This window comes from Stigmatopora argus, chromosome 19, assembly GCF_051989625.1.
Source record: "Stigmatopora argus isolate UIUO_Sarg chromosome 19, RoL_Sarg_1.0, whole genome shotgun sequence".
Classification (NCBI taxonomy): Eukaryota; Metazoa; Chordata; class Actinopteri; order Syngnathiformes; family Syngnathidae; genus Stigmatopora; species Stigmatopora argus.
Genome location: NC_135405.1, coordinates 9,845,417 through 9,858,856, shown reverse-complemented (window position 1 = coordinate 9,858,856; position 13,440 = coordinate 9,845,417). Strand labels below are relative to the sequence as shown.

Below are 13,440 nucleotides of genomic sequence, written 5' to 3'. Positions count from 1 at the left end.
CACATTTCCGCTGCTTTTCTTCCCCTATAATCACTTTTTTTCAGAGAAGGAACAAGATGTCAGTCGTGCACCAGTCAAATTGTGTGTATAAGTGAAAGAAAATTACCTGTTGTCCAAGCCGCCTCCATGTCACACTCGTACGCTCAAATTGGATTCAGCATTAACTGAGAGTGATTTTAGAGGAATTTGGCTCGGGAAAAGGTTGCCGGGGAAGAAAATGAACACTTTATAAAGGCGCTCATGGCTTGGACATAATGTCAGGAAGAGGCTGCTTCACATAGCTGATGTTCCATAGCATCTTTTTTTCAAAGCAAACTTGTCTTTGCGCGACCTTTTAAAGGTGAACCCCCTCGCTCACTCAGAATCCTAATGAAGAACAATGTTAAGACGTATTTGAATCAAATTAATGAAATCCTCCATTTGTAACATATTCAAAAACTCACTGATGATTAAATTGGAATCACACTAATGATTCCATTGGGCCTTAAAAGGATCATATTAGGAACTAAGGTTGCAAATAACAGTTATTTTGGTACTCAATTAGTTCTCTCCATTGATTGAATTGAATTTTTCTTCAAAAACCTTTTTTGCATGACAAAAAAAAGTCACACAAGCTTCCATGGACATCTCAGAGGTCTTAAAGTCAAACTGCATTCATTTGGTTAATCCTCACTAGGCTCACAAGGGTGCCGGAGCCTATCCAAGCTCCCTGACAGGTCCCATTTTTTTTTCCCCGCAAAGAGAAAAACATTACTTCTCTGCTATTGAGCAGGTTGATCATTATTCTGTTGAACATCTAAAAACAAGAGATCCAAAAATGCCATTTTCCGATGAAATATTGAAGCATTACCTAAAAGTTTCATGAGATGATTTAACTATCTGACAGAGTAAATGCTTTGGAAAAATGTCCACTAAAAAGGGCAGATCTCCCCCTCAAAGGTAAGTGCATTCGAGAATTGCCTGAAAGACCCGATCCCCTTTAGTTTTTCATCTCATCCCGCTTGTGTAATCATCCGTGGTGTGAGCAGTGCGGCATTAACACTCATCTACTTCTTGTCTCCACTCTGCGCAGAGATCTTTCTGCAGCGCCATGATGGACGAGCTGCGGGTCTCTCTGAAGTGCCAACGTCGTCTCAAGCAGAAGCCGCAGCCGCCCGTCATCGTTAAGACGGAGGAAGTCATCAACATGCATACGTTCAATGACAGGAGACTCCCTGGAAAGGAAACCATGGCGTGAAAAGACAAAACAACAACAACAATCCCTTCACGGCGGAGGGACGCAATGGGTGGAGCTGGGTGACATCGTGGCCGACCTCGCCGCCGTTTGAAGTCGGCGGCCGTATTTTTTTTTTTTTTGGGAGGGACCCCATTGAAGCAGTATGTATGGAGAGATGTTTCCTGTGGAAATCAAGCTAGCTGAGTGAGCAGTGTCACCTCACTGTGATGGTCACTTTATGAAGGCAGCTGGAAATGATGGAAGTGGACTAGTACACACACATAGTGACACAGGATGTAGTTTTTATGTTCAAGTCCAATCTCTGTGTGACCCCCATATACCTCCTTTCCCCTTAGTTTCTTTAGGATTATTTGAAAAAGTCAAAAAAAAACAAAAAGAAAATATAAATCACATGAAGAAGAGTAGACGTCACCAAACACTTTTACTATGAACTGATGTGTATATTTCGGAATCATCTTTGCCGACCCATCGTACCGTCTTTTCCTCGTGCCAAAGCTTTTGGTTCAAGAGCCTCAATGTAATACGCTTCTAATGTCTCTCAAAGTTGTTGTTTTAATGCAGAATTTCTACAAAAAAATATATATCTATAATGTTTGTTTTTGTACAAGATCAAGACATTTTATAGGACTTTGTATCATGGTAGCCCCTCCCGAGGACACGACATGTAGCAGACGCAGACGAAGCCCTTGCTCAGACTCCTGATGCTTGGGGGGGGGTCTTTCGCACGCTGCTCTGTAGGATCCATCACACTCACTTACTTATACCATATTCCCACTTTCAGTTTTTTCATTTTTTGTGTGTTTGCGTGTTTGGAGAAAATATGGCTATGTAATAAAGCAATGCTTGACGTCACAATGGTGCTTAATTTTAAACTACTACTACGTACACAAGTAATGTTTCGTAGGCCAATAATTTTGAGAATTTTTGTTGGAATGACCTCAAATTTTTACAGCTTGTGTAGAAACATTCCAATTTTTAACGTTTTCTATCTTTTCAGGTTAAGAAATGCCGTTCACTTCAAAAGAAAAGGCATTTTGCGTTTTAGAGGATGCTCGGACTCGGTCACCGAAGACAGTGCAGTGTGCCTTCTTCACAAATTTTGCAAAGGAGGCGCAAACTACAAACCATATGAGGTCTTGACACCAAAAATTTCAAGAAAAGGGTTGGCATTTGGGTTTCCACACTTGCTCATCTAACTCTTCCGAGGACTACGCAGGAAGGCTTCAAACATCTGCTCCACTGTAACAGCTGTCTCAAAATTATTGGCCTATGAAATGGGGTCAAACATTTTGGTACACCCTGTATTTATGGGCCAAACTCAATAAAAAATGTGCACTAAACAGGTAAAAGTTGGGTTTTGCTAAAATTATAGGTGCTCATGTCCTACTTGGGCTCATGGCATACTACCCTGAAAACCTCCAATGACTTCTGATTTCATGTAGTTTCATGTAGTTATTGTATACAATACAATGCAGCATTATTTGCGTTTCAAATGTTAAACTTTTAATGGAGTCAGATGGCCTGAAATAACGGTGAGTTGATGTAAAATACTAATTAAAAATCATACTCAATATTTGGTAAGATTAGTGTACTAACATAATATAGTACGTATTGTTTTATTGCATCAAGACCACAACAATGACGACTATTCTACGTCATCTTCAAAACATAGACAGACATAGTTGGGAGGACAAAGCACCTCGAAAAACGCGGTAAGCAAGCCACCATCTTTTCCACATTCAATATGGCCTGATAATATGGGCGTGGTTATGCCACGCAGGTGTCTAAATTACGCACATGCGCAGTACCTCGCTCTTTCGAGCAGCCATTTCTCTGCCGACGGTCTGACGACGAGCACCCAAACGAGGTAAGCTCTAGAGCGCTTTACTGGCATAAGTGCATTTTTGTTACGCTACCATGAGACTTTTTAGGATCGCTTGAGCCCAAAACGTCGAGGAATCTGTTAGTTTAATGCCAGGTTCAACACACCGTCGACAATTTAAGTTAGAGCTCCCTTTCCTCCCCAGCTGTGTGCCGCCTGTGGCTAGCTAGCTTAGCATTAGCGACACGACAACGCTCGTCATTTGGCTTTAAACCTTTTATTGTCCGTTTTCTCTCCATTATTCAGTCGTGTCGAAAGACTTTTGATCTCATCAAACAAAGTCGAGATATCAACGAACAGTTTGATGGGTAAATACTCTCTCCAAAATGACATTCAGTGGCACGACTGGTGTGTTGTATGTAAAGATAGATTTCACTGCGAGTGCTTAACACCCGTTTCTAATTTGTAATTGTTCTGATTTCACATTCACACTAAAAATCATTGATACAAAAATTGTTACGCCAACTTTCTCTTAGCTGTCAACGCCACTGTGTATATTTAATCGCCTTGTCTGGAAAAGGGAAAAGAATAGCACAACACGGAGCACTCAGTAACTTATTTTCATTCATTATCTTGATCGTATATTACTAAGTTTCTTGTCAGATTTCTCCATCTTGCAATAATTGTTTTGCAACTCCCAACTAGTTTGGTTAAATCTAGTTTTCCCTGTTTAGCATCCAGATGCAGCTCTTCCCGAGTGCCCAGAACACCCCCGAGGTTGCAGGAAAGGAGACTGAGCCACATCAAGGTAAAACTAATTAAAAAAACATTAAGCCTATTTGCTGAATCTCCATTCTCTATATATAATAAATTTTGCTTTCTTTAGACACATCAGGCCCACGTCCAGACGATCTTCCTCGCAGGTTGCCCACTTGCGGCATATCTGCATTTTAGAGACTACTGGCAGGCTTCTCAAAGGTTAATGTATTTGTTTATTGTATAGTATCCAAGTCTTCATCCAAACTAAATAAAAGCTTTAAACATTATAATCCTGTGATATCTGATCTACTTTGCCATGGTGAGGTTTCACTGAACTTAAGTTGGTGTTGTGATTTCCTCACCTTATATAAGTAAAGGCCACAAGGTAAGAAATATGTTTTCTTCCAAGTCATCTTCCCCCAGTACAAGTCCATTTATCCCCAATTTTATTTTCTAAGTGTTTATTCCCCAGCTTTTTTATTAAATTGTATATACCCAGTTTTCTTTCCTAAATGTTTTCCCCCCAGCTTTTTAATTAAATTGTATATACCCAGTTCTTTCCTAAATGTTTTCCCCCCAGCGTTTATTCCCCAGCTTTTTTATTAAATTGTATATACCCAGTTCTTTCCTAAATGTTTTCCCCCCAGCTTTTTAATTTTATTTTCTAAGTGTTTATTCCCCAGCTTTTTTATTAAATTGTATATACCCAGTTCTTTCCTAAATGTTTTCCCCCCAGCTTTTTAATTTTATTTTCTAAGTGTTTATTCCCCAGCTTTTTTATTAAATTGTATATACCCAGTTCTTTCCTAAATGTTTTCCCCCCAGCTTTTTAATTTTATTTTCTAAGTGTTTATTCCCCAGCTTTTTTATTAAATTGTATATACCCAGTTCTTTCCTAAATGTTTTCCCACCAGTTTATTTTTTTCTCCAAGTGTTTATTCCCATTTTATTTTTGTTTTCTAAGTGTTTTGTGAACTTTGAACTAAAATGTCTTGTCTACAGGTGGACAAATCAGAGAAAAGACCACCAATCAACACTTCAATGTAATGCCAACCAAGTATGTTAAAGTTGAAATATTTACTTGTAAATAAATTTTTTAAACTTCATTGTTACCTGCATTTTTTGTTAGATAAAGACAAACACATGTATACATTTCAAAACTTTTATTTTGAAAAACTTGAGATTTTCAAATGGACAGAGGCACCAGGTGGAAATCTGGAAAATAAAAGGGGGTCAATACAAAGTAAAACACCATTCACAAGGTCTTAGCTTTTATTTTGAAAAAGTTTGGAGATAGGTTCTCGCGTAACCACCAGCCCCGCGAAATGGGGGGTGCCTCAGGCTATCTGTACATAGGCAGGAAACCTTGTCCCCCCTGTGGAATTCTGGAAAATGAAAAAAGGGGGTCAATACGCAAAGTTAAGTAAAAAACCATTCACAAGGGCTCACCTTTTATTTTGAAAAAGTTTGGAGATAGGTTCTCGCGTAACCACCAGCCCCGCGAAATGGGGGGTGCCTCAGGCTATCTGTACATAGGCAGGAAACCTTGTCCCCCCTGTGGAATTCTGGAAAATGAAAAAAGGGGGTCAATACGCAAAGTTAAGTAAAAAACCATTCACAAGGGCTCACCTTTTATTTTGAAAAAGTTTGGAGATAGGTTCTCGCGTAACCACCAGCCCCGCGAAATGGGGGGTGCCTCAGGCTATCTGTACATAGGCAGGAAACCTTGTCCCCCCTGTGGAATTCTGGAAAATGAAAAAAGGGGGTCAATACACAAAGTTAAGTAAAACACCATTCGCAAGGTCTTACCTTTTATTTTGGGAAAAACAAGGGGGGTGCCTCTGTACATAGGCAGGAATTCTAGAAAACATAAAGGGTCAATAGATTAAATTACATAAAAAGAAATACAGACTATGGCCTAATCAAGTCAAATTTAACTAAAAAAACTCATACATTTAGCTTTTTTTCTATAAACCATCAAAAGGCAATATTAGACATATTCCTGATGGTCTGGTTTTCTTTTGGTGTGCTGCAGAAAGACTAAAAAATGATCTGAGTCTTTAAACACCCATATCCAGTCTATTTTTCATGTTTTCCTCCACAAACAAATAATCAGGATTTTGATGTGGTGGGAAATATAGAAAACACAAGGTACAAATTACACGAAAATAATAAATAAAATAAATCCTACTTCTGCCTTGAGTTTTTCAGTCAATTATTTCAAATCCATTCTTTCTTAATAAAATAAATATCCAATACGCTTCTATTTTTCTCTTCTTATGCCGAGGAAAAAAATGTTTAAATGAGTCAAAAATTACACCTGCATTATTGTTGAATAAATGTCTCACTTAAATTTTGTCAAAATCACATTTAAAACTAAAAATGAAACGGTCCCAGCCCTGGTCTTTAAGAAAGTTAACGGGGTAAAAGTATAGAATCTGAGTGCACAGTTCTACTACATGGCAGAATTTTTCATACCAATTTTGTCATACGCAGTTATCTGGGTATGATGACAAAGCCTATGTTCGCTTATTTGTAATTTCAGAAAGATGTGAAACTCACAAGCGGAAGTTACTCCTACACTTGCCACTATAGTATTTTTTTTTTAAATTAAATTTAATTGGGATGACCCTACTTTACAGTTTTTCCATTAACCGCGATAATCGAGGGATTACTGTTTATTCCTTACACGTCCACTAATGGCATTTGTGTGGGTGACTTATCCACAGGTTTTTGCTATTTAAAAAACACGAAGCTAGTTAGTTTTCATTCAAACGTTGAATATATCATGATGAAAAACGAGCCAATTGCGCAAAGCCTTGAATACTGAACGCTGACGTTTAAATATTACACGGATAGAGAAAATCGGAACTATTTAAAAATGACTCACTTTGTTATGGCGTCGACAAGATGCCCCTTTCTGCTCGTTTTGGCCACATTCTTGATGTTTCCCAGCAGTCTGTGCTCGTTGAGGAACTGAAACACACATAAAATGATTTCTTTTTAAACAAAGAGCGATCGGTAACGCAATGTAGCCAATTTGTTTGCAAACATTTTGCAGTCTGCACACACATGGGGCTAGCTACATCACGTCAACGAATCATGCTCTTATCACTCTCAAGACGAGAACTGGGGCTTCGAAATCCCCAAACGACAACGTACCGAATGTGCTGCATCGTCCTGGGAGAAGTTTGTCAGGCTTTGTTCGGCAAATCGTCACTTTTGAGCTGCTCTGCAGTGCACGCCCGTGCAGCCTCCTGGCTGCTTCCTGGCTCATCAGCCATCTTGGGGTTTGACGTCGGCTATTTGAACTCTGACATCGGCCACGCCTATTAAAAATAGACACACAAAAAATATAAATTGTTTTCATAATAACGTGCGTTAGTCAGTGTGTGTGTGGGGGGGGGGCGCTGTAAATGCTTTTGGGTTGGACTTTAATACTTTAAAAAAATACATTGTTTTCATAATAATAATAATGCATTAGTCAGTGGGTGGGGCGGGGGCGGGGCTGTAAATACGTGTTGATTGGGCATTCATACTTAAAAAAAACACATTGTTTTCATCATAACGTGCATTAGTTAGTGGGGGGAGCTGTAAATATTTTTGGATTGGGCTTTAATCCTTTAAAATACAGTATTGCACATTATGAACATTGTGATGACATGCACTTTAGTGTTTGTTTTTTACTTCTAGAGTTTTAATATTAACTGTTTAAACAATTCACGTAGCCACATGGAGATTGGAGACAGGAAGTCCATAGCAGTAAGAAACAAAGACAGCGCCCTCTCGTGGCCCAATGTATTTTTTATAGTAAGACTCATTTTAATTTCAAAATAGGTCGTTGAAATATACAAATTATTAATTATTTTTTAATCACAATTCGAATAAATAATAACAATTTTAATTAATAACAACTTGACTCCATTAACAATATAACGTTGTTATTATTATACATGGTAAAATTAGCCTTACTATACATGGTGTAACTATTTTTAATTTAAAATTAGCTTTGCTTTACATGGTCTACCTATTAAATTAGTCTTACTACAAAAAAGACATTGTTTTTACCATTTTCAGGGTAGTATGCCGCAAGCCCAACTAGGATAGGATATCGGATATTTTGAGTAGGACCTATAATTTTAGCAAAAGCAAAATTTTTACCTGTTTTGTGCACATTTTTCATTGAGTTTGGCCTGCAAATACAGGGTGTTCCAAAATGTTTGACCCCATTTTGTAGGTCAATAATTTTGCCAATTTTCATTGGAATGACCTCAAATTTTCACAGCGTGTATAGAAAGGTTTCAAGTTTTTGTGTACCAGTTGCTAAGTTTTCATGGGTCTATATCGGAAGGGTCTTTAGTCTAATCTTTCACATTAGGCATTTCCAAAGTGTGGCCTGAGGGCCACATACGGTCCACTGTCCATATTTTTACGGCCAGTGGAATACACTAAAATGTGCAGCATGTCTGCTGCTGTTCCTCATCTATAGCATCCAAAGAACTCAAGTGGAAGAGGCGTCCCTGTGAGCACAATTCTCAGCTCCTGGGCACATTTGTTTCAAGCTAAATGAACAAAGTGATTCTTGTGTTTTCTCTTTTGTCTCTGTTATCTCCAAGGTGTCATGGCTGAATATCTAGCAGTTTCCTAGCTTTCTAGCTTTGGAAAATAGAAAATTAGGGAATACACCAGCCATGCTGCACATAATATTTAGTCAGTTCTCCAGGCCATAAAAACATGGACACTGGGCCGCATCGTGCCCACGGGCCATAATTTGGACACACCTAATGTAAAGGACTAAGTCTTAGTAACTAAGACCAACAGACATTTTTAAAGATTTTGTACAGGTTGCCAGAGTAGTATCTGTTCTAAAAAGGATCGACGATAGTAAGAGTCAAATCTCAAGGACTTCCATGAATGGATTACATAATGGAATAATAGAAAGAGGCCTTTGTGAGGTGATGTAGAATTTTGAGGGGAAATATATTTTATTGGTTATTGCGACTTGACCGCACACTATAAAAGCGGTACGCATGCATTGTTTTTCTTGGTCACGTATGGGGTCTCTCCCCTTTTAAAAATCAGCCAGCATTAAGGCAGGAGTCCTCTCAGACACATTATACAGTGCTTGTAGGTCAGTCCTGTGTCAGCGCGCTAGCGCACATTATCGTAATACAATCTTCTTCAACCTTTCTATGATTATTTCTCAATGTCAATGCCTATTGATTTTGGAAGCCAACACAAGATGACAGAGGACACTGACGTTAAAAGTCAGAATGAGTGATTAAATCTCTTGCATCTAAAGAAACGTATTGATTTTCAATCAATATTCTGGACCTTATGTGGAACCACCAGCAGTTTATATCCGTGTTCTGTTTCCGTTCTAAAAACGCTTTTCTTAGAATCTTGAGTCATTTCAGCTCTCTATTAGTCACATTCTCAAAGAAGCTGTAGATATTCAGGAATTCTTGTTCAATGGTGAGGCAAGAGTTCTCCTGACCTAGTTCTTTAAACGATTCCTTTGTTCTCAATATTGCATTGAATATGTTCAAATGGTGTTCTTTTTAAAACACGGACTAAACCGTTTGTTTACTGACATGTCTCATTGTAAAATCAATAACTGGGACGTACAGTGTATCAGTAAATGTAAAAGGCATTAAACTTTGAATGATGTTTCAAGATCTCACCTCATTTTCTGAACTGCTTTTTCCTCATTAGGGTCATGCTGGACATGCAATCTCCACACAGGTGGACATAACCAGGAATTGAACTCAGGACCCAAGAGTTTGGAGCCCAACAAACTAACCACTTGCGCCACTGGGCCAGATGTTTCTGAAGAATTGTAAAAATGTAGATCAATATGAGAATAAAAATACAATCAAAACAGTAGTCTGTGTGTACATATGTAAAGCAACTCTTAACTTAAGCTGTAATTTACTACACATTAAAAATGTTTAAAATGTATGGATTTTCAAGTGCCTTAAAGGGTGACCCCAAAAAAAGGCTTCAATATTAAGCGCTTGCTGTGCAATGTGTGTCCATGTTTCAACACACCGTAATCCTCCTCCACAAAAGAACCCACTAAGTGGTTTATGTGCCACGCTGTAACATGACAAGCAGTATGTTCCTCCTTCTCACACACACACTCACACACACACTTTCCATTCAACATTATTCACCTAATCACCTCTCCGGATGTGCACAAACACACTTCCTCACACACATGACAATATCTTGCCTCTGAAAGAAGTGAGAGGGGGACAAACATGATGCTGAAACTGGTGTGTACCCAGATGCTTGTTATGTGCTGTGCACCTATTAGGTCCGATGCTGCAAATTGCCATGAGGTAACACATGGATTAAAACTTTGACATACGGGCAACACTAATACTAGAATTGGATGTCAAGCAGGGCCGCAAAATACAGCAAGCTTAACACCCCCATTTGATATGAATCCAAACAATTAAGTAATCAAAACAAAATGAATTAATCCATGAAAGTATTCATGTATTTGACGACCCATGCAAAAAGAGACGTGATTCAAAAACAGTAAGAAATTGCAAAGATTATAATATAAATCATCTCATCTCATTTTCTGAACTGCTTAATCCTCATTAGGGCCGTAAGGGGGTGCTGGAGCCTATCCCAGCTGACTCCGAGCCAGAGGCAGGGGACAACCTGAATCGGTGGCCAGCCAATCGCAGGGCACAAGGAGACGGACAACCATGCACGCTCACACAGCGTCCAATCAGCCTACTATGCATGTTTTTGGAATGTGGGAGGAAATCAGAGCACCCAGAGGAAACCCACGCAGGCTTGGGGAGAAAATGCAAAATCCACACAAATGGACATGACCTGGATTTGAACCCAGGGCCCCAGAACTATGACGCCAACACTCTAACCACATGCGCCACCGTGCCACCATATACAAACCTTCAATTCAATTAATATATTTGCTGTCCTATTACATGCATTTTCAACACCAGAGCATTTAAGTGTGTATATTTTCAAAACGCAAACCAATGTGTACGCATTGCAGATGTTGCTAGAGAAAATCTAAGTCTAAACAAAGCGAATTTTATTAATTTTAATGAGTGAAAAAGGGATGAGACTGGGAAAATTGCTTTCGCATAGTGGCGAAAACACATTTGAACCTACTATGTATGCACCGCACACACATTAGGAGTTCAATTTAGCATTTCCCTGGCATCACTATTGAAACATCCCATCAAGATTGCACGAATCCAGATGAGCAATACTATTTGGCTTTCGTACTAACGACAAATGACAGTCAGGCCCGAAATGCTCCATCCACTCCTGCAGTTTCTTTTATTGTTTATTGTTATTTGGCACCCGCAGGCGGCGAGACACCTCCGCCTCTCCGCGACGAGTTTTTCTTTTTTTTTTTTTGCGTGCGAGTCATGATGAGAGCCGCTCGCAGCTGTGCAGCCACAACAGTAATGGCGGCCAATGGCTGCCCTCCAGATTGACACGGAAGGTCAAAGCGGGCGTTAGCGCGCCCACAGACGATCGTTAAGTATGTCACACTTATTTCCATCATATTAAGTCCTCTTCCTCCTTTTCCTAAGTGCTACCCGGAACACTAGCCTTGGATAACATCGTGTTCATCGGGCAATTAATATGCGCCACGCTAAAAATGGCTTTCGGGCTGTGACTTTGCTTTGGGAGCGATGCGTACACACGCAGTGTGTCGGACAAAAAAGCACCTGACGTGGGGAAATGGGAGAAGGATTTCATGCTCATTTAACTGCATAATTGAAGAAATGAATAATGGAAAATGGTTAATTGAGAAAAAAAATAAGGAGATGCCATTAAAAAGCTGATGTTTCAAAGCAATTATTCATCTCATCAAGTAACTATAATCATTTGTTGCATTTGTTGGTTATTATAAGTGGATATTTACTTCTTATGAATGAAAAACACGGGTGGCCCGGTGGTTAGCGTGTTGGCCTCACAGCTCTGGGGTCCTGGGTTCAAATCCAGGTTGGTCCAGGCTTGCATGTAAATCCCTGGGCCTATGTGTGTTTCCTCCAGGTACTCCGGTTTCCTCCCATATTCCAAAAACATGCATAGTTGGCTAGTTGAACACTCTAAATTGCCCCTACATATGGGTGAGTGTGTATGGTTGTCCGTTTCCTTGTGCCCTGCAATTGGCTGGCCATCGATTCAGGGTGTCCCCCACCTCTGGCCCGGAGTCAGCTGGGATATTTTTTTGGGCCGCACAAAATGATGCGGTGGGCCAGATTTGGCTCACGGGCCGCCACTTTGACACCAGTGTGTTAGATGATTGAAAATGGAGGATTTTGTGCGTGTAGGACATGGCAACGTGTGTTGGGCCGCCCCCGACTTGCCTAACTGGCTTAAGAGCGCCTTGAGCATTTGCAGTTCCCCATTGTGCACAAACGTGTGTGCCTGTGGGGGGACTGTTTCCTCCTGCGTACAGTAGTGGAGGGTGTTTGCAGCAACCCCCACACACACACACACACACACACACACACACACACCAACTAAACCAACAGTTACTTCCACACACATATACGTACATACAGTACAACACAGAACAAGCTTACCATTTTCAAAGCCTCACTATAATCATGTTGGTGTAGGGAGTGTGAAAAAAGCCTTACTTTATTTGGAGCAGGGGTGTCAAACTCATTTTTTGTCGTGGGCCAGGTTGTAGTTTCGATTTCATCCGGAGGGCCGGTATGTCTTCCACCTAAGTTGACAAAATGGATCGATGAATGAATTGACAGCTTTTCCAATCGTGCTGATTGATAGATCATTTTTGGACATTAAAATGAGTACAAATCTTCCATTTGAGCCTTTTCATAGCAAATATTCTCTTGGATTGCATCAAGTAACATAATAACTTTACAAAAACGTCTTACTGTACAAAATTGTCATGATCCGTCCTCTGGTGCAGAGTGGAGTGGAACCCAAAAATGCAGGGATGCACAAAACTAAAGGCTTTAATCAGAATTAACAGAAAAAGCCAATGAAACTTAGGATTTACAGTAAAAAAAAAACAAAGAAACAAACATAACAGACCACCTAACATGACCAAATCAAAGCAATAAACCCACAAACAGAAATACCAGCACACAGGGTTTCAATACACAAACAAAGGGGCTGATTAGAAAATACATGCAGCTGGACACACAAGGTAAGGGAAGCCTAGAGGGACACAAGAGGCAAAAAGTACACAACAATCCCACGGACAAACACACACATCCGTCCAAAATTCCAACACAACATAACAAAAATAGTGTTTATATTTGAAATCTCCTTACTTTAAATCACAGGTGTCAAAGTGGCGGCCCGGGGGCCAAATCTGGCCCGCCGCATCATTTTGTGCGGCCCGAGAAAGTAAATCATTAGTGCCGACTTTCTGTTTTAGGATCAAATTCAAATGGTTATAGATATGCACATTATATTTCCTGATTTTCCCTTTTTAAAATCAATCATTGCAATATTTTCAATCCAATTGTATTTATTTTGTGTTTTTAGTTCAAAGCGCATTTTGTAAGATCTAAAAATAAATATGTAGATATTTTCCATTTTCCCCTTTAATATTGAACATAATAAAAAAATATATTTTGTTTCC

General features: G+C 39.6%; 1 protein-coding gene and 3 long non-coding RNA genes across 6 annotated transcripts in view; 2 read left to right on the top strand and 2 right to left on the bottom strand.

Moving 5' to 3' along the window:
- The window catches only part of LOC144064815 (glutamate receptor ionotropic, kainate 2), a 69,145-nt gene extending 67,053 nt beyond the window's left edge, over window positions 1–2,092 (top strand). For both annotated transcript variants that reach the window (XM_077587628.1, XM_077587627.1), the window contains exon 16: window positions 1,073–2,092. In XM_077587628.1, the coding sequence (XP_077443754.1) occupies window positions 1,073–1,237 (165 nt within the window). In that variant the 3' untranslated portion in view covers window positions 1,238–2,092. The remainder of the gene's footprint in view (window positions 1–1,072) is intronic.
- A 928-nt stretch (window positions 2,093–3,020) lies between these two features.
- LOC144064784 (uncharacterized) lies at window positions 3,021–4,108 on the top strand. The gene is made up of 3 exons (XR_013296893.1): window positions 3,021–3,104; window positions 3,794–3,867; window positions 3,946–4,108. It is a non-coding gene; the product is annotated as an uncharacterized LOC144064784 (long non-coding RNA).
- An 858-nt stretch (window positions 4,109–4,966) lies between these two features.
- LOC144064747 (uncharacterized) lies at window positions 4,967–7,100 on the bottom strand. Of its 2 annotated transcripts, XR_013296877.1 has the most exons (6): window positions 6,981–7,100; window positions 6,709–6,794; window positions 5,628–5,678; window positions 5,448–5,563; window positions 5,268–5,383; window positions 4,967–5,203 (listed from the first exon to the last, which is right to left on the bottom strand). It is a non-coding gene; the product is annotated as an uncharacterized LOC144064747 (long non-coding RNA). The 2 variants fall into 2 exon arrangements; XR_013296878.1 differs by lacking the exon at window positions 5,628–5,678.
- Window positions 7,101–9,507: 2,407 nt separating this feature from the next.
- LOC144065028 (uncharacterized) lies at window positions 9,508–13,154 on the bottom strand. The gene is made up of 3 exons (XR_013296943.1): window positions 12,725–13,154; window positions 12,464–12,552; window positions 9,508–9,647 (listed from the first exon to the last, which is right to left on the bottom strand). It is a non-coding gene; the product is annotated as an uncharacterized LOC144065028 (long non-coding RNA).
- Window positions 13,155–13,440: the final 286 nt, after the last annotated feature.